Source organism: Apis cerana, linkage group LG7 (assembly GCF_029169275.1).
Source record: "Apis cerana isolate GH-2021 linkage group LG7, AcerK_1.0, whole genome shotgun sequence".
NCBI lineage: Eukaryota > Metazoa > Arthropoda > Insecta > Hymenoptera > Apidae > Apis > Apis cerana.
Window position 1 is genome coordinate 1403032 of NC_083858.1, and position 26366 is coordinate 1429397.

The 26366-nt window shown below is 25.4% G+C and overlaps 3 protein-coding genes across 8 annotated transcripts in view; 2 read left to right on the forward strand and 1 right to left on the reverse strand.

Moving 5' to 3' along the window:
* The window catches only part of LOC108002459 (uncharacterized), a 23657-nt gene extending 3190 nt beyond the window's left edge, over nucleotides 1-20467 (forward strand). For 3 of the 6 annotated variants that reach the window (XM_017064147.3, XM_062077543.1, XM_017064146.3), the window contains 16 exons: nucleotides 1060-1240; nucleotides 1559-1625; nucleotides 3060-3130; nucleotides 3971-10950; nucleotides 11041-11177; nucleotides 11247-12026; nucleotides 12102-12216; nucleotides 12319-12449; nucleotides 12530-12673; nucleotides 12760-13953; nucleotides 14029-14447; nucleotides 14633-14866; nucleotides 15451-16329; nucleotides 16423-16552; nucleotides 16656-16986; nucleotides 17078-20467. In XM_017064147.3, the coding sequence (XP_016919636.1) occupies nucleotides 1083-1240; nucleotides 1559-1625; nucleotides 3060-3130; nucleotides 3971-10950; nucleotides 11041-11177; nucleotides 11247-12026; nucleotides 12102-12216; nucleotides 12319-12449; nucleotides 12530-12673; nucleotides 12760-13953; nucleotides 14029-14447; nucleotides 14633-14866; nucleotides 15451-16329; nucleotides 16423-16552; nucleotides 16656-16986; nucleotides 17078-18792 (13485 nt within the window). In that variant the 5' untranslated portion in view covers nucleotides 1060-1082 and the 3' untranslated portion in view covers nucleotides 18793-20467. The remainder of the gene's footprint in view (nucleotides 1-1059; nucleotides 1241-1558; nucleotides 1626-3059; nucleotides 3131-3970; nucleotides 10951-11040; nucleotides 11178-11246; nucleotides 12027-12101; nucleotides 12217-12318; nucleotides 12450-12529; nucleotides 12674-12759; nucleotides 13954-14028; nucleotides 14448-14632; nucleotides 14867-15450; nucleotides 16330-16422; nucleotides 16553-16655; nucleotides 16987-17077) is intronic. The other 3 variants (XM_062077544.1, XM_062077545.1, XM_028669062.2) reach the window with 1 other exon arrangement.
* Nucleotides 20468-20532: 65 nt separating this feature from the next.
* Nucleotides 20533-23700, reverse strand: LOC108002499 (T-complex protein 1 subunit zeta). The gene is made up of 7 exons (XM_017064220.3): nucleotides 23445-23700; nucleotides 22172-22763; nucleotides 21735-22070; nucleotides 21573-21638; nucleotides 21285-21507; nucleotides 21019-21187; nucleotides 20533-20925 (listed from the first exon to the last, which is right to left on the reverse strand). The coding sequence occupies exons 1-7, from the start codon at nucleotides 23579-23581 to the stop codon at nucleotides 20853-20855; spliced, it is 1596 nt and encodes a 531-aa protein (XP_016919709.1). The 5' UTR covers nucleotides 23582-23700; the 3' UTR covers nucleotides 20533-20852.
* Nucleotides 23701-23996: 296 nt separating this feature from the next.
* On the forward strand, nucleotides 23997-25939 carry LOC108002450 (NAD-dependent protein deacylase Sirt4-like). The gene is made up of 4 exons (XM_017064137.3): nucleotides 23997-24644; nucleotides 24749-25025; nucleotides 25107-25389; nucleotides 25466-25939. The coding sequence occupies exons 1-4, from the start codon at nucleotides 24587-24589 to the stop codon at nucleotides 25787-25789; spliced, it is 942 nt and encodes a 313-aa protein (XP_016919626.1). The 5' UTR covers nucleotides 23997-24586; the 3' UTR covers nucleotides 25790-25939.
* Nucleotides 25940-26366: the final 427 nt, after the last annotated feature.

The following is a 26366-nucleotide window of genomic DNA, read 5'->3' on the forward strand; positions in this document are numbered from 1 at the left end:
TATTGAAATTATATTTCCAGAGAGTTCAATTATCACTAAAGTGATGTGATGATCGATTAATTAAATGCCATTATTTAAATTTAATAATTAATCAATTAGTATAATTAATATTATATCTTATGTTATAATATTTACATAAATAAGATTTTTTATATATAAATACATATAAAGAATAAATAATATATATGAATCGTAATATTTCTTTCTTTCATACATATGCATTTTATACAATGTGTCATTCATTATTTCTATTGATTATTTGTAAGAATGTCTATGAATAACGAATTAAATAAAAATAATAACGAATAAACATTTCGAGATAATACAAATAATATTTTAATTGTAAAAAATAATATCAAATTAATATTCGAATCTAAATGATCTAATTAATCTAATCTGAATAGATTATTCAGTTTGAAGTCTTATATTTTTGTTTAATAAGTATTAATCTATAACAAGAAAATATAATGTTATATAATGGATCAGTTTACAATGCTGAAAAAATATAGATATTAGAATGAAGTCAAATAAAGTTGAATGATTTAAAAATTATCACAAACAATTTTTATTAAAAAATATTTATTAAACGAAAGATCAAATATCTTAAACTAATCTTTATTTAAATATGATATTTTATGATATTTTGATAATTTATTATGTTATATAATGTTTTGTTTAAATGTATTTTTTTTTATTAAATTGTCAAAAATATAAAAATTTGAATTACTGAAATATATTAAATACATATGTATGTAATACATGTTAAATACATAATACATAATAAATCGGAACTTAGTTTGTTCACAGTTAAATTTGATGGCTAACTACAATGTTAAGCGATATAAATCTTCGAATTATTAATGAAACTTTAAATTTGAATAATTTTGATTATTGAAACAAATATTAGAAAAATGAAATAAAAATAAAAAGAAATCATAGAATAACATGAAAAAAAATATTATGAAAATTAGTAAGAAAATATAGAAGAAATAAATGATATAATCGGTTTGATAATCGAGAGATATTTGTAAGTATAAAGAATTTCTTCTCTCGGTACAGGTGAGCGATATACGACAAGCGAGATGGACGAGTATGATAAGAAATTTGCTGAAATGCAAAAATACATTCCGTTTTTGGAAGCGATGATAGAGCGATTGCAAAACGTTAAGGATAAATCGCGAGAAGTACAACTGCAGAAAATGCAAAGTCTACACGGGATCTTATCAAACAGCAAAAGAAAGTATGTTTTGTCATATGAAAGATGTTTAGACATATATAAAATAAAAGAGTTTCTTTTAGTCATCATAACGTGATGATATTAAATACATTGACATAATAAAAAAATTAAAATATGAAACAAAAAATTAATTTTATATTTTTGCTACTTAAATTTTATTTATAAATTTTCAATTTTATTTTTATTAATTTACATTTTTTTTATTTTCATAGTAATTTATTATTTTATCATCGTATACTGTGAAATATATTTTTCATAATTGTGTATAAAAGTAGAAACAAAAATGTGAAACAATTAATCATTGTGTTATCGATGAAATAGGCTGAAGATCGAGACATTGCAGCGATGCGAAGATGTTCTGCAAAAGTTACACAACAGAGTAGAAAAGGTAGATATATCAATCGCTATAACAAATTTTTATTATATGGTACACTGAATTATTTAGAGTTTTTTACTATATTTTATTAAAGAGCAAATATTTATTAATAATAATTAAATCAGTAAATTATTATTTAGTTTGAAAATTCAGTGAACCAAAGCGTAGTGTTTGGCTTTTTGTTCTGTATTATTAATGTGCACTATGCAGCTGGCCCTTAAACAATTGAAAGATTAAAATTATATATGAATTTTCCTTCTGACAAATTTCGAAATTATTATAATATTAATTAATAAGTAATAACCGAATAAGTTATATCTACATACACGCATAATATTTTCGTTGAATCCATTATGTATCACATATGTATTTTCTTTTTCTTATATTTTGCTTAATTATATTAATTTTCTATTTAATTTTATATATTTATTTTATTGTAAGATTACACATAATTATATATGCACAATTTTATGCACATTCTCTATATAAAAAATTAGTGCTTTTAAACTAGGGCCATCTGTATTCACAAATGAAACATATAAACGAGAATTTATGAAAAATTCTTTCAGCAATGATTATATAGTTTTGTTCCAAAATAAATAACTCCATCGAAGCAATATATTATTTAGCTTGATTTCATCCTCAAATGGGATAAGAAAATAATAATTCTGAACAATATTATTTAAAAAAAATTTAAAGTTACGAAAAAAATAATCTGATATTTCGTTCTATCATTAAATGATTCCGAATGAATGTAAAAATTTATAATTTTTCGTTTTTATAGACTTCTCACTCAATCTCTCATTTTGTAAGCAATTTCAAAAAAAAAAAATAAGATGATAAATTATTTCTAATTAGAAGATTTTTTATTATGGATCAAAACTACATAAATGATATAATGAATATAAAAATGTTTATTTTTTTATATTTAAATTTTTTATATTTAACATATTGTTATTTTTAAAATTAAAAAAAAAGAAAAATTAAGAAAATAAAAACAAAGTTGCAATATTTTGAAAAACAGCTCTTTTATATTGTTTCATAAAATATTGTAGATATTACATTACGATGCTTTAATAGAATTGTAACTGTTGCATCTAAAATGCATTATGTATATTGGTCTTTTCTAATGGCATTTGTATGATTTTTTCATAAAATTAGTATAATCGAAATTTCTGGAATTTATTCGTAGAAATATTTATAGTTGGAATCTTATGTAAAATAGATTTAAATATATTAATAATAGATGTTCGTAGAATAAATAGTTCACGGAAATTTCTACTATTATTTCTATTAAATTTCTATTAATTTCTATTATTAGTATCTTTTAGTAGATAGACATAGTTGCTTTAAATTTCTCTTTACTTTCTGTTCTTTTGAATGTTTTCAGGCTTCCGTAGTGCATGTATTGTTTTTGTTATTTTAATCATTCTAATCTGACACGAGTTTCAGGGAAATACGCCTGGTTTACATTTTCCTCATAAGAAAAACGATGCTAGCTCCACACAATCTTCAAAGTAAGTGAATACGTTGTACAAGAGTTTGTAGAAGAATTCCATCATTTATTACTTGTTATATATAATATAGCAACATATTTCTAAAATTAAAATTAAACTATTTATATTTAAATTTGTTTAATTTTGTAAAGCAGTGGTGTTCACAAATTAAATTTTTGTTTATAAATTTTAAAAGTTTTGCAATTTTTAAAATTTTTTTAAATCTTTGTTTTCATTAATCATTATTTTCGACATGTTTTTTATTCGTCTATATAGAATATTATAGCCTACACATCTTTTAAAGTAGTTAAAGTTTTTCATATTTTTAAGATTTTTAAGATTCATATTTTTCATACTTTTAAGATTAAATAAGTAATTTTTAAAAATCTTAAAAATCCTAAAAAAACATAATAAATTAAACTTTTGAGAATATAAATATAAGCATTTCATTTACAAAATTTCGTTTGTCTGTTCTGTCATAGTCAAAATGTCAAAATATAGATATAAAGTTTTTTTTTTTATAATGAAGCATTGCATATATTATAATTATTTTCTTCTTAATCTTGTTTTAAAATTTCTTTTTTTAACAATTTGTTTTCTTAAGTTTTTTTTATAACAATTCATTTTCAATCTTCAAAATTTTTTAAATTAAATTATTTATTTTTACAAAATTAATGTTAGTTTATTAAGTTTTGTAAATTCAAAAAATTTAATTTAAACATCATTGTTAAGAAAAAAATATCACTGTAAATCTAAAATGATATTGTTACAAAAGATATATTGTTAAGATATATTGTTTACAAAATGTTGTAAAAAAAAATTTGAAAGATATTGTAAACATCAATATGAATCCCATTTCAGCATGCCTGAAGAGATAAAGTCTCAATATACAGAAGACACAAAACCTCAATATATAGAAGATGCGAAATTTCAGCATATAGAAGATGTAATGGAAGATCGAGAAATTCACGAGACGCCGGCCAGTCCGAGTCCTCCAGTTAGTCCAGATTCAGGTTCACAAGTGGAACCGATAATAATTCCCACAGAACGTAGCATTGACTTTGATGATAAATCTGATAGTAAACCAGCTTCTCCTGATCCTATCGAAACTTTACCAACGAAAGCTCCTATTATCATACCTACGGAGAGAACAAGCAACGATTTAACTCTTTCTCCACAACTTGGTTTGTGCAAAAACACGGATGATATATCGTTTACTGAATGGGAGATGCTTGAAGAAAACGAGAATCAAATTTCAAGAAATAAAAATTGGCAAACGATTATTACTTCCAATCACGATACGATTTCAGTTAAAATGGTCGGAAATAATCTGCCTCAAAAAATGAACGATGGGAGAGTTATATCTATGCCAATATCTTCTTCTCGACAAATTTCTTCTGCAGGTGGTTCTAGAAGATTATCATCCATATTGGAGAAGAATCGATTAACGGAACAAGTTTCATCGGACTCTAGATCAGAATCACCGGTAAATGTATCTGATACAAGATTGAAATCACCAGACTCGGAGATTTTATTTTCTAAAATCTGTAAGAACTCGTCATTAAAATCAAAAGATTCGATTTCTAAACCAACTTCGAAACCTTCAGCACCATTATTACTTTCACCACCTCCAGTTTTTACGGAACCACCATTATCTATGGAAGATTTGGCAGAACTTCTGAATGAAGAAGATGATAATAAAATGGAAAAGAAGAATGATAGATTAAGAGATGATGCGGGGAAGTTCAAGAAAGAAAAACATGAATTAAACACATTAAGTGGAAATAATAAGGATATAAAAGCATCTAAATCATTTTTGTTAACACAAGAGGATATTGACAGTGAAAGTGAGAGACGTTGGGAGGAAATAGATAAGCATATAGTTAAGTTAACCAGTAGAAAATGTTTACCTAGTGGTTCAAGTTCTACGTCGATGACGAAAGTCGATGCTTTGAAGTCTAATGAAATTAAGGGACCATCTCAAAATAATTTAAGTCATACATCAAGTTCTTTTACGACAAGTACATTAATTGATAACAGAATTTTATCATCTTCGCCTGGTTCCAAAACGGAACCACGTTTCGCGGATAATTATGAGCGACATTCTCGTCAGTCACGTGACAACCAGAATCATGATAAAGACAAAACTAATATACATAATATGCATTGTCGATCTGATGACGACATATCCAATCAGATTCCTATGCATCATGGCAATTCGGTTAAGTCGGATGATAGGAACGCTGTATTGTACCAGAGACGTCAAAATAATATCGGTCCTGAATTAGTACCATCTAGAATAGACACAGAATTCAGAATAGAGAGTTCTGAATATTTTAATAGACCAATATCTAACCAAGGACATTGGCCCTCTATGCATCTCTCTGTTAATACTAATGATTTTTGCAACAATCAATGGCCACCATCTTCCAATTTTAGCGGTGTGTCTCCTGCCCAAACATATCAACATGCAATCGGTATTTCACACCAAGAAATGTGGAATATAGGTTCTAATAGGGAATCCATTCATATGGATCCCCATCAAATGAACGAAAGTCAGATGAGGGCTAATCAGTTTTCTTCAAATATGAATACTGGTATCAGGCCTCTAATGAGCCCAAACACAAGACCTCAAGATTTGAATCATATTCCTCGACCAGATGATATGCCTAATATTGATGTTGCTAATGTATCAACTATACAGCCTTTAATATCACCTACGAGATTTTCTGTTGGACCACAATACAGAAATTTTCAAGGTGAAAATAGATCTTATGATCCATCTTTTGATAGAGGAATGGAATATTCTCATCAGAGACAGCCATGGGATTCTCCAGTTAATCGATCGAATGATGTATCTTATAGAACAGAAAATGACGTTCCTTGTGGTATGATAGGGCCCGCGGAAGGTCCTTCAGGGCCATCATATCCAAGACCTAGTACACCTTGTCCTTGGAATAGAGATAGAGATCGTAATATAGGTAGAGGTCGTAATTCTTATTACAATGAAAGAAATAGAGGAGAATCGAGGAATAATTTTAGTCGCGATACTCGCAGGTCTGAATGGTCTAGGGATAATCATAATGATTGGGATTGTAATCGTTTTAGTAGGGATGCTAGAAATATATCTGATCGCGATCCACGCGTACGCATAGATCATAATGTAATTAATCAGAGTTCTGGCCAATCGAGAGATAATAGTACCTTAGCTAGAGATCCACGATTGGCTAAAGATAAGCATTTTTCCATTACTAAAGGTAAAGATGGTAATTATAACGAAAGAGATCCTAGAAAACGTTCTGCGGCATCATCATTTATTGCATCAACATTTAGGAAGACTAAAGAAAAACCTAAATCACCTTCAAAACCAACAGACAGTTATAAACGTATCGAAAACGTAGAAAATAATAACAAGCAAATGCAAGAGAAAACGGCAAAAGATAAAATGCAATCGCCTCTAGAAAGTTTATATGGAGTTATTGACACAAAAGCAAAGTCTGCACAAGGATATAGTTTACAGAATTTTAAAATTCCTAAAATAAAACGTAATGAACCTTCCGAATCACCTACTTCAAGTCATGTTTCTGAGGAAAAAGAGTGTCTTTTGGAAAAACAAGATGATAAAATTACTAAAAAAGATAAGGAAGATACTACAGCAGAAGTAAGTAGCAGCAGTGATGGAAAAATTTCTCTTGAAAATTGGAATGAAAATAATGTCATTGTTGACAAGAAAGAAGAATTAAAGGAAGATAATATTTCTAAAGAATCTATAGAAGATAAAAATGATATGAATATTGCAGAGTCAGATTCTATCACTATTACTTCTTCTAAATTATCTGGAAATATTGAAAAACTTAAGAAAGAAGAAGTAGAATCTGAAGGATCCAAATCAAAAGACGAGGTAACGCAAGAATGGATAGAAGCTTTAATTAGAAAATCTTTTGAATTTGGAGAGGGAAAGAAATTTGTTGAACAGGCGAAATTCATGCAAAAGTTGGGTGAAGTATTGCAAGCAAAGAAGTTGAAGAAAATTAAGAAAATCATTGAATCAGAATCAGAGAGTAGTAGTTCAGATAAAGATGATACTTCTGAAACAAAAAAAGTTCAAATAAGAAAGAAACGACGAGTAATAGTTTCAGACAGTTCAGATGAAGAGTCTCTTGCTGAAAGACTTGGTATTTTGAATACGCCAAATAAAGAAATTCAAAATATAAATGACCAGAAACAAGAAAAAAATAAAAACAATAAAAGATTATCTCTTGAAATTAAATCTTCAGATCTTTTAGAAAAAGAATTAGATGGTAAAGATTCTATTATTCAAAAAGAAATTATATCAGAAATTCAAAACATTGTTGAAGAAAAAGAGTCAAATTCCGAAACAAGTATCGAGAAAAAAGAAAGTATTTCAAGTATTCAAGAAATTTCTAAGGAAATTAAGGAGAATGTTAAAGAAGATTTAATTGAAGATAAAGAAATTATTAATAAAATACCAAAAGTTAAAGCAAAAAGAAGGAATTCTTTGGAAATGTTACAAGAAGATATTAGGGAAATGTTTATCAGTGATGGTGTTGTTGCAGCAACTGGTCATCGATTATGTAGAACACAAAAAGAAAATCAAAATAATACTGCTAGTACTTCCAATCAGAATATTTCAATTATTAAAAAAGATGAATCGAATAAACGTGATTTGGAGGTAGATCTTGATGTAGAAGACACATCGGGAACTTCTTTGAAACAAAAAAAATTTATAAAATCACGTGTTTCAGAGGAATCAAATAAATCTAAAGTGAAACTGAAAAAAGAAGTGCAACGTATTACTCGACAGCGTTCGAAACAGTATAATCATAGTTCAGACAGTGAAGAAGATCAACCATTGGCATTAAGAACAGAACTGGTTCAAAACTCCAATCAAATTGTAAATAATGATTCTGAAGTATTAAGGCGAAGCAAACGTATTATTAATAAAGAAGTGATAAAAGAACCGCGTGTAGTTGTTGAGAAAACAGATATTTCTAAGTTAGAATGTTCTAAAATGATGTTTGATAGCTCATCCGATGAGAGTTTTGGAATAGATGTATCTGAATTGGCAGCTGCTGTAGATATCTCACTTCATCCTGATAAACAACTTGAACCAGAGGCAACAGAATCCACAGAGAAAAAAAAGTTTAATCAAATTTCTTTTAGAAAGTCTACAAGAAAAAAAGGAACTGAATTGATGAATGAAAGTAAAGATGATATTCAATTTACTGATGAAGAAAGTATTACTTCCGATATTTCCATGTCAAGTAGTATAATTTCTGGGAAAAAAACAGATAATAATACAACTAAAATAGAAATCAATAGCAACGAAAAATTATTAAGCAATATTTTAGTGGGATTAGTATCTGTAAAAAATGAAGTAGATAAAGACTCATCAATAGCAGATAAAGGAAGCGAAGTAGATAAAGACTCATCAGTGGCAGATAAAGGAAGCGATGCAGACGTAGACGATGATATTAACGATCAAGTACCAACTGAAACAAATACTAAAAAAGGTTCAATAAAAAAGAAGAAGAAAAAGTGGCAGATGGGTATTTTATCTAAAAAGAGGAGAAAGAAAACTCTTATAACTTCTTCTCCTAAAGGTGATTGTGAAATGGATACTTCCATTAAAATGGATAATATCTCAGTTCCAGAAAATACAATAAACAAAGATACTAATTCATCAAATAATCAGACAAATCAAACTTTTGAAGATAATATTAAAGATACTTCAATTTGTCAAGAAAATTTAAAAGATCAAAAAACAGAATTATTATTAACATCTGATTTCATAGAGAAAAAAAAATCTTTATCTAAAATTGATCTTACTGAAGAATTATCGGAAGTTAAAGAAGAAAAAGTTATAGAAAAGCCTCTTATTAATATTACAAAAAATGTGGTTAAAAATAAAAATGAAGAAGAAAAATCATTTTCTGATTTAGATATAAAAAAATTAATTGATTATGTTTGGACAGGACAAGAAAGATATAAATGCTTGCTCTGTTTTTTTATGGGAAAAAATATTGTTCATCATTATAAATTGAGCCATCCTGGAAAAGAAATTCTGATTTCTAGATTGAAAGTTTCAGATGCTTTGTTAGCTATTCAAGATGCAAATGATAATAATATAGAAAATATATCAAGAGAACTTCTTACAGAAGAAGTTTGTAAATTTCGTTGTAGATTTTGCTCGTTATTTATTGAAGGTGCTGTTAAAGTTGCAATGGAAGCATTTTATGAACATTGTACAACGCATACAGGTGAATATAGATTTCGATGTAACAGTTGCCCTTATCAGGCAGTAGCTAAATCTTCCATGAGGACTCATTATTATAAAGTATGTCGAAAATTTAAGGATACTTTTGCTGAAGCAATAACTGAAGATGAAATACCTAATGAAAATCGTATTTATGGTTATTTATGTTCATATTGTAATTATGTTCAATTAAAGAAATCCAATGTAGAGGAACATGTTGATCTGTGGCATAAGAATGATTTGAGTGTTAAGATTATTAAGATAAACATGTCATTAGAATCTGTTGAAGAAGAACCTAAAGTAAAATTAGAATCAATTCAAGCAAATTCAGTAAAAGCAGAAGAAATAAATAATATGACAAACAATGTAGTAACTTCTGTTGAACAGAATGATGATGATGTGACTGAAATAAGAATAATAAAGAATAATAAAACTTCTGAAAATGAGATTAACAAAGTTAAAGATATACTTGAAGTTAAATCACAAGATAATTGTTCTGAATTACGAGGTACTAATGATGAAAAGAAATCTCCACAAGCAGATATAGATTCTAGTTTGCCATCAGGAAATTTGAGTGTGTTCGTTTGCCCACCAGAATTAGAAAAAAAAGAAGTAGAAATTCAATTAGAACGGAAAAGGAAAATGCAAGAAATTATTCAAAATATTGGTATTAGATTACAAAAAGATGCATCCAAAAAAGGTTTATCCATTATAGATAAATTAAAAGATAAAATGAAGACTAATATAGTAAATAATGAAATTGATTCTAATATAATATCAAATAATATCAATAATATCAATTCTCCAAATAAAAGTCCAATTAATTCCACGATTTCATTATCTAAAAATAATATTGTTAATTTACCTCAAAATTCTGAAGTTTCATCTATAATAGATACAGAGAATAAGCTATCATCTGAAGAAACTTCAAATAATATGAAACCTAATGATTGTACACAAACGCAACAATCTATCATAGATTGTGATTCTAAAACTGAAAAAGATCCAACAAATTCAAAGATTAAAGATCCTTTGATAACATTGGATCAGAAAAAGGATGGAGAAAGTGATGCAGAAATCAGTGATAACGACAATACGAAAGATACTGCTCCTATTTATGATTCTGATTCTAGTAGTGAACAATCAGATAGTGAACTGCCAACAGATGTTAATGTCATTTTGAAAGAAACTTCAAATATTAATGCATCTTCGAAAGATCCAATGCTTACCACTATTCAGAGACTTGCTGCTCAACTCCAAGCTGCAAAACCACTTGAAAAATGTAAAGAAGAAAATTGTTCTAAAACTGATTGTTCTAAACCTAAGGAATCTAAGAGAACTTCTCCTTCTAGTTCTATTCCTAAACCACCAGATGTTGTTCCGATATCAAGTATTAAGAAATTTATTGGAAAAAAAGAAAATAGATTTCATGAGATATCACATGAATTACAAGATGAGAGTAATCCACCTAAAAATTTTATCCGATTGAGACGTCTTAGTGGAGATATGTTGTCTGTACCCATACAGTCTTTTGATTTTCAAGATGTATCATTATCAAAAAACAGTATGTATATATATATATATAAATAATATAATAATATATGAATTATTTTTGTCATTATATAAAAGTACATAAAACTATTTTATCAAATAGATGTAAATCAATCAACTCCAGATAAAATGGATTCCGTATTAAAATCAGATATGGATGAAGAATGTTCTTTTTTGAAAATCGAAAATGTAGTTAGTCTTGCACCAAGAGCTGATAACGATGGTGCCGAAAGTCCTATTGTAAGTGATGAGATATGAATTCGCTTAAAATTTTTTCATTTCAAATTATATATTGTATTATTTTTATAGGTACATGATATAAGGAAAGCAGTTGAAACATCTCCTATAAAAAATAAAGGTGTATCTTTACTAAAAAAATCTAATTCGCCTTTAATTTTAAAAAGACTTAATACCGTAACTATTACACAACCATTAACGAAAAATATTCAAACAGTAGTGCAATCTACACCAGAAACAGTAAAATTGATTCCAGTAAAAAGTATATCTCCTTCTCCAGTTTCTGTAACTACCACGCAACTTACAACCAATTTCATTCCAATTGCTCCAAAGTCAAAAATTATTCAAGTAGACAATAAATTATCTTTTCCTATTTCTACAACTAAGAATTCAATAATGACTCCAATCAGTACACGAACTGTGAATGTTGCTGGGTCACCACAATCTTCAAATTTAAACTATAAAATTTTGAAAGTCGTTCGAACTCCAACTATTTTAAAACCAAAAGAATCTATACCTCCACCTACAGCAATTAAATTAAAATCTGCAGATGCATACAATACAATGTTAAAAGCTACAAAATTGATTCATTTATATAAATGTATGGCTTGTCGCTTTACTACTGATATATTAGCACAATATCATCAACATTATCTTCAACATGCAAATGAGGCAGAGAAAAAAAAGTTATCACCACCATTTGATTACCAGAAATGTGCTTATTGTCACATGATATTGGAGGATTGGAATCAAATGAAAATACATATCGATGAAAAACACGCGCATTGTCGTTATCAATGTATTTATTGCTTTTATAGAGCTGTTGTTCCTTCTTATGTGCAAATACATCAGGTATTTATCAATAAATATCAAAAAATTATTTTGTAATAATTTAATTTTTGTTTTTATCATTTGTCTTATTTATAGGCAGTAGCTCATCGTGGACATCATGGTATTTTACTTGGTAAACTTATGAAAGAAATACCTTTAAAAGAAGAATTTAATCGACATGAGAATGTATTTCCTTATGTCTGTCAACATGGTGCGATTTTTATATTATTTTTCATTTTGAATGAAATGAAATTTGAATAAGTGAAATTTAAATTTTTTTGAATATGTAATGAAGTTAAAAATATATTTATAGATTGCGGAAAATTTTTCTTTGTTCCTGAATCTTTTATGGCGCATTTGAAAAATAAACATGGTGCAAATCTTTCTACTTATAAATGTCATGTGTGTCGTGTTACATTTATGAAAATAGATCAGCTACTTGCGGTAACATTATTTATTAAATTAATTGCTTTCTTAATAATTGCTTAATTTTTAAACTTATTTTTATGAAATTATATTTATAGCATTATAAAATTCATGGATTTTATAAATACCAATGCTTATATTGTTTGCATGGTTCGGATTACTTTACTGAAATGCATAGTCATCTTAGTACATTTCATTGCGATCGATTACCACAAGTTCTTGAAAGGTCTCTTCCTCCTCAGGTATTATAATAAGATATTATTAATGAATTATCGAATCAATAAATTATAAATGATATAAATTTTTTATAATTATTATTTTATTTCAGCCAGTACGAAATAAAGATGTAATAGATCAATTAATTATAAGAACGTTAGATGATACTTTTAAAATCACAGGAGAAATAATTGATGTGGAAAATGATGGAAAAGATAATAAAGATGTGATAAATGTTGTTAGCACATCTCCATCTCATAAGATACTTTGTTCTCAATTGTCTAAAGATGTAATTATGTTGGATAAAGATGAAAATAATGTATTAAATAAATCGACATCTAGTATATTTGGAATTAGCAATAATTCAAATAATTCCATCAATTTTTCTTCAAATTTGTTACAAAATGAAAAACCAAAAAACGAAGGTTTAAATGATAGTGCAATAAATAAAATGTTTGGAAATTTAATAAATGATTCTGATGTCTCTGTAACATCAATTTCGAATAGAGAATCAACAGATAAAAATTTATTAAACAAATCTAAAAAAAAAAGTGCTCAGTCTGATAGAAGTTCAATTGAACGCAGTGAAGGAACATTTGATTGCAATGATGAATTTATAAATATCAATTTATTGGACAATCCTGATTTTCTAAAAAAAATTAACACTCATTCTAACATATCTATAATTGATAATTTGACTATTAACAAAAGTAAGATGGAAGATAGTGATATTGAAATAGTAGACGTTGACGATACGGAAATTCCGGCAAAAAATATAAAATCCGAATTAAATAAAAAAGATAGCATTGATACAAATGAAAAAGTAAAAGTGAATCCAGAAAACAATATAAAAGAACAATTGCGTAGTGATGTTAAAGATATAAACACTAACGAAAATTCTAATAATATCGTGAAAGCTGATAAACCATTGACTCTGGATGATATTAAGGATACTGGTTTTTCAGGAATGAAATTATATAAGTGTGGTTATGAGACGTGTGATTATGGTGCGCAAACCGCTGCACAATTAAGAATACATGTAAAAGAATGTTCTTTAGGGAATGAAAATAAAAATTTAGCATGCGCTCATTGTAAAAAACGTTTTTTGAAAATTGGATTTTTATTAGAACATTTAAAATCACACGGACTAAAACGATTTGGTTGTTCGTTGTGCAAAATGAGATGTACAGTAGGTTATCAAGCAATGGCACACATGAAAATGAAACATAAATATACTTATAGTAAGTTAGTTCCAGCTGATCCAAAGAATCCATCTGTAGATGGATTATTTATTGTGCAACCTATTGTAAGTAATACTTTACAATATTTAGTAAGTACATGAAGTTTTATGTATATAAATATTTTATCTATTTTTCTATAGCGCCAAAGTGGAGAACGTAAAGGAAAGAAACGTAAAACTAGTACAAAATCAACTGAAAAAGATATTGAGAAGATAACAACAGATATTGAAAAATTTACTTTTGGTCCTGATGAAATAGAATCTCTCCCACTTCAAGCTATTTATAACCGGGAAGTGCAATGTGCAATGTGTCCTTACACGACAAAAGTTCGTACGAACATTATCAGACATTTGCGATTGCATGCAAAAGATGAAAGTGTGCCAGAAAGTGGTCCTGTTAATCCTGTACCTTGCTTAGATAAAAAGGAACGAATGTTCGATAAAATGGTGAATTTAGCAAGTAGTTCTCATCAAAATGGTCGAATGGGAGGAAAACCAAAAGAGAGTAATAAAAATAACGATGACGAATTTATTCCAAAATTTATACCGGAGCATAAGAGGTATGAAATAATTTTTTTTTAAATTGTGTCATAATAATATGTTATAATAATAATAATATATTTTTGTAAGAATGAGAGTGATTTTATCATATATAAAAGCGTTAAATGTTTTTTTTTATTCAATTTGGAAATTTTAAAAATGAATTGAAAGAGATATAAAAAATGGTAATGTTTTCTCATAATAGATATGTATGTGGTGTAGCTGAATGCAATTATTTAACAGTTGATGAAGCAATGTTAAGATGTCATTTAAAGGCTTTGCATTCTGAGGAATTATATTTTCGATGTCCTCATTGTCCACAACTACCACCAGGTCAAGAAGGATTAAATATAGCAATTGATAAAATGGGCGTTCATTTGAAAATGCACGATACTAGACTTTATAAATGTTCTCACTGCAATCATCATCATTATCATAGGTATAATGATATTTATGCCTCACATTTGGTTTATAATGCATCATATGGTTTACAAATTTTAAGCACGAATTTAAAAAAGATATATTTTTTAAACATTTTTTTAAACATTTGACAAGTATATAAAATAAACATTATTAAGATACATATGTAAAATCTGAAATTGGAAACTGAAATATTTTTTAAATTATTGATTATATTGAAAAATGTTTCAGATAAAAATTTAATAATTTTGAAGGATATTAGAAGTTATTAGAAGTTAATAATTTATAAAAAATAATAATTTATATTGATTAAAAATATATTTAAAAAATTTAAAAAAATTAAAATTAAAATTACAAAAATTCTAAATATATCAAATGCTCTTTGATAATGTATCAAAAATTTTTGTTTTCAAAATTTTAAAACTTTTGTAAAATATTTTTTAATATTAATCTTTAATTTTAGATTATATTATATATATATTTAGATTATAGTATAATATTATATAATCTTATTTTTCATATTGTTTGTCAAATGTTTAAATAAATTTTTACTTTTCATAGTTCATTTTCTATGCTTTTTAATAGTAATAAATTATTTACTAGGCATGTTGTAGAGAGACATCTTTCCGATAAACATCCTGAAAAAAGACCTTTTGTAAAAGTAATTAGAGAACTAGAAAACACAGAGAACAGTCAACAATCTATTCAAGAAGAGATAGAAGAAGAAATACCAGATCCGGATGGAAATCATTGGAAATGCAACATATGTGATTATAAATGTGTGTATAAAGCAGATATGGTTAATCATACATCTAATACACATGATGAAAAATGTCAATACAAATGTAACTCATGTTCTTTTAAAACTGGTGGCAAAATTATGTTTGAACAACATGTTACTAGCAAACATTCTAGTGACTCAAATGTTGATTATATTTTAATATATCAACGAATAAAAGGTATAAATAAAAAAAATACAGACAATATAGAACAAAGTGGACAAGAAGAACCTTTTGACACTACTCCTCTTTGGAGAAGAGATATGCCTCGAATTAGACATATTCGCGGAATTCTTCTTGAAGAAGAAGATGAAATATCAACAGAATCTTCTTTAAAAATAGGAAAACGGAAAAGTGATGCAGAATTATCAAGTACTAAACCGGCTAAAATAAAACCAGGAAAATCTGGTTCTTTAGATGGTACAAAGCAAACAAAAGAAAAATCTAAGCGATCATTGTCTTGTGATAAAGTATCAACAGAAATGGAAAATGCAAGTAACATTTCTAATACGGTAGATAAGTCCAAAGAAACGAAATCTAAATCAATTGAAGATAATGATCTCAATGAATGTGATATTGGAAGATTTGGTCCTTATGGAAAAGCAGATGGGAATATGTATGTCTGTACTTTATGTACACAATTTAAAACAAAATATAAACATGATATGAGAGATCATCTCTATAGAGAATTAAATTACGCTAGGCAAGTATTTTTGTGAATTTATATCATTGCAGAATATTTTCCTTCATTTAATAATATTAATGATATTCATTTAATGATATTAAAATATTATAGATGGCACTGTAAAGAATGTGGATATTTATCCGTAAATCGTAATGCTCTATTAAAACACTTTACTAAACATCATAATGGAGAACGTCCTAATCATGAGCCACTATCACCGGATGATGATATTGAAGAATGGGTAATTTAATCTTTATATATACAAAATTATTTTAAATATTTTATATGTAATAAAACATTTATTGCATTATTTTTAATAAAACAATTAATGTTCTAATATTCAGGTTGGTACATTATTGAAGAGACAAACATTAATGATAAAAGGGTTATTAACCAAACAAAATGTAAATAATGTAGAAAATTCTGCAATTACAAACACAATTGGAAATGATTCAAAAACATGTTTCACAAAAGTCACTCAAAATACTGTTACAAAAACTCTAAAAACTACAAATGTTACTGATAAATCTTTTAATAAACAAGATAATAAAAAAGAAATTACACAAATTAATTTAGAAGTTCAAAATGAATGTAATAAAGATAATTCTATTGATATAAAGAAAGATAATATATCAATGAAAGAAAAAACTGTGAAGACTATGGATGTTGAAAAAGGTAAATATCTTAAATAAAATAAATTAAAATAAATGCAAAAAATTTTGTATTATTTTAAAATTATAATATTAAAATTCAATCTTTAATATAGTTGGACCAGAAGAAGAACAAGAAAAACCATTTACTTGTAAACATTGCAAAATGACATTTTTCCGATGGCGTGGTTTTAAATTACATATACAATTGACACATTTAAAGCGACTTGGATTTATTTGTCCTTATTGTGATCGTAGCACAAATTCGGAGGGTTTAATGCGTCAACATATTCGTTCTAAACATCCTGGTTGTCTTGAAAAAATAGTTGAGAATCCAGCAGCAGGTGAACCGGAATTACCAGAAGAATTTTGGCAACAAGAATATGGAATCGTCTTTCCAAAAAGATATAGAAAACGAAAGAGAAAAATTAGCGGAGAAGAAGTTGTGGAAAAAAGTGATAATCAATGTCAAATTGAACCTCAAGAAAAATGCAGCATCTGCAACTTCACCGCCATGAATATGACCGGACTCAAAATACATATGAGGATACATGCAACGAAAAATACTTTGAAATGTTCTTATTGTACTTTTACTGCAGCAACAAACTCAGAAGTCTGGGAACATTGGGAAATTAATCATCCATTTTCACCATTTAAAGTTGAAGATATATCACCATCTGAATCATCTGGTGAATCCACAGAAATTGAACTTAATAAAAAGGTTATTAATGATGATTATAACAATGATATAGAGGAGGAAATCTCTGACATTAGGGAAGAAGATTCTATTTATTATTGTTTCTATTGTTCTTTTCGTAGTAAATCTTTGAATACAGTTCAAAATCATTGGAATATGATGCACAATGATTCATTACAAAATGATTCTACAAAAATGAAATCAAATTATCCATTTAGATACAAAGAAATGCGCGTATCTTCGGAAAAATCGCTCATTAAACCACAATGTTCGAAAACTCAAACGGAAAGTTCTTATGAATTATATTTACAGCAATCGCATAATAGTGATGTACAAGAAATCGAAGCTTCTGGATTAAAGCAAGAAGGTTGGATTTGTCAATGGTGTAATGAATTATGTGATTCCGAAGTTAAAATGAAAACACATCATAGTATGTTCCATTCTCACTTACCATTAAATTTTAAAAAACAAGAAAAAACTAAAATATCTCGAGGATATGTTTGTCCGGAATGTTCATTCACCACAACATTTATTAATGTAATGAAAAACCATGTGTCAAAACATATAAATCTATTTAAATGTAAATATTGTGATAAAACTTTTAGTTGTCCTTCTGAAGTTTCCACACATAATACTGAAGAACATCCTGATATGGAATTGAAAATAGAAAGTATACAGAATTATGAGACTTTACTTGAGAAGGTTATGGTTAAAGTCAAATGGCAAAAATCCGGACAAAGTGCTGATAAAAATGAAATTTCAATAGAATCATCGCCAAAAAATCACGCAGTAGCTAAAAAATCTACAACTAAAAGTGCATTTCGATCAAATATTATTCCTTATAGGATAAAGGCAGTAGCTAGAAAATCTACTAATCCACATTCGAGATATCTTGCTAATCATAAAATACATAATAAAGAACAAGAAATGAAAAATAAACAATTTTCCTATTATGGTGTTCCTAGAAGCCCTATTAATTTAGGTAAATTGAATACATATATGGTAGTCGGTGGGCATCGTATGAAAGTAAACTGTACTACTCTTGCACAGTTAATTAACATCGATCCGAAGATAATATTAAAAGATCTCAAGAATGATATTAAAAATATTGCAACATTTAAGAAATTGAAATAACGAATGGAAGTACAGAAGGAAATATTATTTCCCATTCTAACGACGCTGTTTAATTTATGATGTATAAATATTTATTATATGATCATTATTGTTAAAATGATCACTAATAACCAAAGTAATTTTCACGATATTAATATGCTTTTCTGTGACATTTAGCAAACATTATGATTAATGGATTTTTATAAAATTCATTATTTTCTCATCGCATGTTATGAGGTGAGAAATGTATAATACAAAGTTGATTGTTCTATAATTATATTTTGAGCTTCTACTTGTTGTTAGTGTACATTTAGAAATTCTGAAATATAAAAGAAAAATACAATAATGCATGCTTTACTGATGCTAGATTGAAATAACAAACATCACATACGAATGAAATAAAAAGAAGATAGCATACATGCTTATTCATGGTAATTTCAAAAATTGATGATAATTTCGCAAGTTAAGCCTGCATTACTGTATTTATATTTGCTGTAATATTATGTTGTCCTTTTATAAATAACCTTACTGGACAATTAAATTTAGATAAAAAAAAAAAGAAAATTTTTCATACTTAAATATAATAATAATTATATTCAATTAATATAATATCAATTTACTATCAGCACTGTATATCAATGTAATGTGTATATACACACTACATTTAACACATACATATAGAGAATATATAAATTCTGCACATATATTTCTAATTCTAAAAAAATTATGAAAATTTGTTAACTAAGAAGATAAATTGTGCCATGTTATTGATTTTATAAAAAATTATCCTAAAAATTAAAATGCAAAATTATAATATTATAAATATATAATATTAAAAATATATTGAAATCAGAGATATAATTTTAGATAATTCAAAAAAATGAATTATTAAATTAATTTATTTTGAAATATGTAAAATCTTTTAATATAAACATGTTCATTTTTTTTTATAAATAACAACATGTAATGTAACATTGATAAAAAATTATTCTAAAAATCAAAATGAAAAATTATAAATAAAAATATATTAATATTCATTAGATTAATATTCGTTAGATAATTCGAAAAGATAAATTATTAAATTGATTTATTTTGAAAAATCTTTTGTGTATCTAATATTTTTTTTTTTTACAAATAGTATTATTATAATATGTAATATTTTTAAGTACTTATATTTAATATCAAGTTAATTTGAAACGTTTGTTAAATTGTTTATAAAAAAAATTAATTATTTCAACTCAAGAATAATTGGTATAGTAAAGTTAAAAATAATTTTATAAAAATGATATGTGTGAGAAATCAATAAAATAAATTTAACATTTGAAATTTTATATTTATCGATATTAAAAATAATTATCGATTATATAAATAATAATACAATATTTATTTACAAATTTATTTTGTAAGATTTAAAAGTTATAATTTCTTTTTATGAAAGTATCGATAAGTAAGAATTTTACATGTTAATAATTATATCATATTTGATATATTATTTCGAACGAAAACTATGTATATAAAATATATATTTTGCACATAAGTTTTTGTTCGATATTTTTAAAATCAATCTTTTAATATCGAACGTAAAATAAAAAAACAAGACTGAATGTCCTGTAAGTAGTTTATAAGAAAAATACTGTAAATATTGTAAAATTGTAAATATAAAATTTCACATAAATATTTTTGATTTTTATAATAATAGTGGTCATCATTTCTATTTTACATTTTTTTATAACACAGTTACTTAAAATTAAGAAAATAATATTTATAGAATTAATTTTTTTTATTTATATCATTAATTATTACAATAAATCGAGATGAATATCTTGTAATCTGGAATTATACATCTTAGTGAATAATAAAAAGTTCAAGAATAAATATTTTTATCATTTTTAAATAACATAAAAGTACTACATTTCTTTTATATAAAGTACTTTTATTTTTTATGCTGAGTAATTCTTTTATTATTCAAAGCAAATAAATTCAAAAATTACGCAAAAAATTCATAAAAATCGAGCATATATAAAATTTAAATTAAATGAAAGAACTTCAAATCATGAAAATCATGAAAAATTTATTTTGATTTAACCTTTTAAAGAAGATAATCCTGCTCTCATAATTTCATCTACTAAAAGAAGATTACTGGCGATGATCGTGCTATAAATAAAAAATATTTCAGAAAAAATATAATAGTAAATTGTTATAATAAATTCTATTTTAATTTAAATAGAATTTTATAAGTATGCTTACCATGAATTAATAATTTGCTTTTTTACATTGTAATTATCATAAATACCAGCATCCGTGGGTTTTAATGCTTCATCTGTAGAAATATCTAATCCTACTGCTTCACCCAATGTAGATCTTTCTTCTAATAATTTAACAATTGTATCTTGTGCATCGAATCCACTATTTACAGCTAAATGATGATTATTATGAATATTAAAATATACGAATAATAAAATAAACGAACTTTAATACGTTATATAAATAAAGTTAATTCAAAAAATCTTTACCAAGAGTTTTTGGAATGATGAGTATAGCTTCCGCGTAAGCTTGTACACCTAAACGTTGTTTTCCTTTCACTTTTTCTTTATATTGGTGAAGTGTTTGACTAGCAGCTACTTCAAAAGCACCAGCACCAGGAATAACAGCACAATCATCAATAGCATTTTTAATAGCTCTTAGACCATCTCTTACAGCATCTTTTAATTGTTCCAAAGTATATTTATTTGGCCCCTAAAAATTTCTTATATTAAAAAAATAAAAAAGAATTCACTAATTTAATTTATTTATAATTTTACCTTCAATAGAATTGTTACAGAATTTGGTTTCTTGCATTCTTCAATAAATGTATATTTTGTCTCTCCCTATAAAAATATAAAAAATAAAAAAATATTTTTTATTTTACTATAATATTATTATTAATAAAATAATTATTATGTATTATATCAAAAAATATTTACCAATACATGTTCATATACAAGTCCAGCCCATCCTAAATGTTCTTCCTTTATATCATCAAAAGAATTCATAGCAATTCCACCACAAGCCAGTGCTAAACGTTCCATATTTCTACGTTTTGCTCTACGCAAAGCCAAAATGTTTTCTCGTGCAAGCATATCCAAAGATGGTGGATCAATGCCTTTTTGATTTATAACAACAAATGATTTATCTGTTCCATCGCATAATTTCTTTTTTAATTCAATTATTTTTTTTACTCGATTATCAATAAATTCACGCTCTGCAGCGACTAATTTCTCTCGTTCTTCAGCAGTTTTATAAAAGAATCCACTGTTTACCTTTATAATAAATATTATTTCATTATTTGAATATATGTAAATATATCTACTATAAATTATAATAAATATGATAAATCCTTCTTTTAAATTAATTCATTTACCTCACTTTTTTCATATTCTAAACTAACATTACAAGTCAATATATAAGCATTTTCTACTCTTTTAGGCATATCTGGATGTCTAGATCCATGATCAGTTACAATACCAAGAATCAAACTAGTATCTGCTGCAGTTCTATGTTGCATTTCCATTAATTCAATCATATGTAAATCGATTTCCTGATCTTTTTGTCTAATAGCCAAAACTGCATCCACACATATTTCTGTCAATTTATCAGCTATAGATGGATGGATTTTAGTTCTAAGTGATGTTCTAGCAACATTCATTAAGTTTTCTTTTGAAGGCTCAATTGGTATTTTCAAAGAGTCTAATACTTCTAAAGTTTTGATTCTAGCTAATTCAAAACCTTCTGTAAGTACTCTAGGATGAAGACCTTCAGAAATATAAATATCAGCTTGTTTTAAAAGTTCTGCAATAATCAAAACAGTACTAGTTGTACCATCTCCAGTAACATCATCTTGAGCAGTAGATGCTTTGGCAATTAGAGAAGCTGTTGGATGTTGAATTTGCATTTCATGTAATAATACATTTCCATCTTTTGTGATTTTAATGTCACCTGCACCAGAAACAAGCCTTAAAAAAATAAAATTATATCAATATTTTGAATAAAGATTGAGATTTTGATTGAGATTTAACAATTAATGTTGACATATATATTCATGTATTATTTCAGATATATTAAATTATATTAAATTTGACAAATACTTGAAATAAACAAAAATCTAAAATAAAGAAATCATAAAAATCTAAGAGATAAAGATAAAAAGAGAAATAATGTAAATTTAAAGAAAAGGAAAAGATTTGTATTAAATTTTTTGGAATTGATGCAAATATTTTATAATATAATTTTTTTAAAGTTAGAATTTTTTAAAATTCTAACTTTATATATAAAATATTCTATATAAGTAAATTATAAATTATTAATTTAATAATTGTTGTTTTAATAATTTATTAAATTGATTTAATAAATTGAGAATTTTTATATATATTTATATAATTATCAATATTTTACAAAAAAGTCACTTTTACTTAATAATATAACTATAAATACTTAATATAAATTTATACAATTTTTCAAATGCATATAATTGTTATATAAAATAATAGATATAAAATTTTTTTATAATTTTATATATCTTATTTAATTTTTTACGTATTTAATTTTATATAAATTAATAACTCACATAAGTTAAATAAAGTAATTTTAATAATTAAATAATTATTAAATTTACACGTGAACATTAATATACGTACATTTTCATGGTTCCTTTCGGTCCAAGATTCGTTTTCATTACATCCTGTATTCCTTTTGCGGCAGATATATTAACGGCCAATGCTTGAGCGGCCCTAGCAAATTCGGCTTTGGGATTTAACAAACTAATTGCAGCCATTTCGAAGATACAATAAAAACAACTTATAGCGTAGCCTTTCAATACGTAACTTTCGTCAATGGCTTCTCATCCGAATAATGTAAATTATTAACTATTCTAGGAACTTTTAGGAACTTGTAGTTTCTGGAAGTTACAATATTTATCATTGAAAATTGAAAAACTCATTAAATAAAATCTTATAATGCTAATAACAATATTTAATTTAAAAAAACATTTTTTTAATTTATAATTAATTTAATGTTAAATTTAATTTAAAAATAATCTTTAATAAAAATTTTATTATTATCATGGACAATGAACTTTAGATCATATATATATCATATGTATATATATATATATATATATATACATATGATATATATATATATATAATATATATAATATATTTATATATGCATATTATATATATTAATATATATAAATATGGCCTATGTATAAAGAGTGAAGTTGAAGTAAAGATAAGATGTGATGTCACTTATGTTTGATGAAATAAATGTCAAAATGTTATTTTTTTTCCCCAATTAATTTCTTTTTTATTTTCAAAATCATAGTTGTCGGATGAATATGATATACTAAAAATAATTCAATTTTTCTGTGAATTTCTGCAAAAGGATAATATATAACATCATTCCAATATTACTATATTAGATAAAAAAATCATGTGATACGATGCAATGTTTGACTTCAACAAGAAACTTTTAATAGTAAAAAAAATAATATACTGTGCTCGTCTTTTAAATATATTCATAACTATTTATGAATTACGATTTATGAAAAAAATATATAAAATTAATAAATTAAATAAAGATTTTTAAATACTTATCATAGTTGCATATACAGGAATATGTTTTAAGTAATACTTTTAATGTTAAAAGATTATATCATATAAGTTATTATAATAAATAAAACAATGATTGATGAAATTAATTTTAAATTTTAAATGAAATTGTAAAATTAATATTTTTAACATAATTATCATAAGCATAAAAGATTTCATTCTTTACAATGAGTATTATATGTATGAGATCATATAAAAGTGCTAATATAATAGAAACCTTATTGTGTAAGTTATTTTAATATTAATATTATTATTTCATTTAAATAGATATTAATTTACATTACCAGTTTATATTAATAATATAAATTATTATTGAAATTATATTATAGGTAGAAGATATATATCAGATTTTTCATTTGTTCCTAAATGTGAACCTATAAAGGAATCATATTTATTAAAATTAAAAGATTTTATTGATAATCATAATAATATCTGTGTACTAACAGGAGCAGGAATATCGACAGAAAGTGGTATTCCTGATTATAGATCTCAAGATGTTGGTCTTTATGCAAGAAGTAATCATAAACCAGTTCTTTATAAAGATTTTTGTAATAGTGATGCTATTAGAAGACGATATTGGGCTAGAAATTATATAGGTTGGCCAAGGTTGTAATTTTTTTCATAAAAATGATTTTAAAAAATTATTGTACATAACTTTAATATTTTAAAAAAATATTAATTTTATAGATTTTCTTCTATCAAACCAAACAATACACATAAAATATTAACAAAATTAGAAAATGCAAATAAAATAAGATATATTGTTACCCAAAATGTTGATAATTTGCATACAAAAGCAGGTAGCAAAAAAGTGATAGAATTACATGGAACAGCATTTAGAGTAATGTGCCTTAATTGTAATGAAAGAATATGCAGATATTATTTGCAAGATATTTTTGATAGAATTAATCCAAATATGACAGTAACTAGTCAAATGATCAGACCTGATGGAGATGTGGAATTGACACAAGTAAATAATATAACAAATAATTAAAAAAATTCAAGTATAAATTAAAGAAATTTATTTTAAATGATTTATATTTTAGGAGCAAGTAGAAAAATTTAAAGTTCCAATATGTGAAAAATGTGATGGTATTCTTAAACCAGATATAATTTTCTTTGGTGATAATGTTCCACATCAAATTGTAGAAAATATAAAATATAATATTGAGCATTCAGATTCCCTTTTAATTATAGGTACTACATTAACTACATTTTCTAGCTATCGAATAGCATTACAAGCTAATAATATTGGAAAACCTATAGCTATATTAAATATTGGAAAAACTAGAGTAGATAATCTTGCAAAAATTAAAGTGGAAGGTAGATGTAGTAACGTCCTATCGAGAATTTATTCAATGCTTAATTAGCATAAAAAATATTAAAATATTATATTTTATATTTTAATGAAATATTTTAATGGAAATAATATAAGTAATTTTTTAAATCATGGCTGTAATTATTTTATCATTATTTATGTATGATTCATATAAATAAAAGATTTTCAATAAATTTACAAATTTTTGTAACATTATATTAACAATATATGAAAAATTAGATAAGTTATAATTTGGAATCTTAATTAGATAAATTATAATTTAGAATTTTAAAATTTTGAGCCATTTTTAAAATATATTTTTATAAACATTGATACAAAATAAATATAAAAATGATGTTTTTAATTATTTCGGAATTCAGTGGTTTAAAAATTATTTGCATATAAAATTTTACATTATTAGGAATTTTTGCGAATTATATTAACGAGTTTTTATTCAAATTGATTGGACAATAGAAATTTAACAATAGAAATGTTAATATATATCAAATTCAAATTGCATTTTAGATAAAGAATTCTAATATTTCAAAAGTTAAATCAAAAATTCAATTCTAATTGAAAATTCTTTTGAGATTTTAAAAATAAAAAATCTTTTTTTTATATTTTAAAAA

What these genes read in the sequence shown, in the direction of transcription:
- LOC108002499 (XM_017064220.3), bottom strand. Translation starts at nt 23,581, where the DNA reads ATGGCTGCAATTAGTTTGTTAAATCCCAAAGCCGAATTTGCTAGGGCC. An exon ending in CCGAAAGGAACCATGAAAAT is followed by an intron (nt 22,764 to 23,444) that starts GTACGTATATTA and finishes TATTTTTTTAAG; the next exon opens with GCTTGTTTCTGGTGCAGGTG. An exon ending in CATCATTCCAAAAACTCTTG is followed by an intron (nt 21,188 to 21,284) that starts GTAAAGATTTTT and finishes ATCATCATTTAG; the next exon opens with CTGTAAATAGTGGATTCGAT.
- LOC108002450 (XM_017064137.3), top strand. Translation starts at nt 24,587, where the DNA reads ATGAGTATTATATGTATGAGATCATATAAAAGTGCTAATATAATAGAA. An exon ending in TATAATAGAAACCTTATTGT is followed by an intron (nt 24,645 to 24,748) that starts GTAAGTTATTTT and finishes ATTATATTATAG; the next exon opens with GTAGAAGATATATATCAGAT. An exon ending in AATTATATAGGTTGGCCAAG is followed by an intron (nt 25,026 to 25,106) that starts GTTGTAATTTTT and finishes TTAATTTTATAG; the next exon opens with ATTTTCTTCTATCAAACCAA.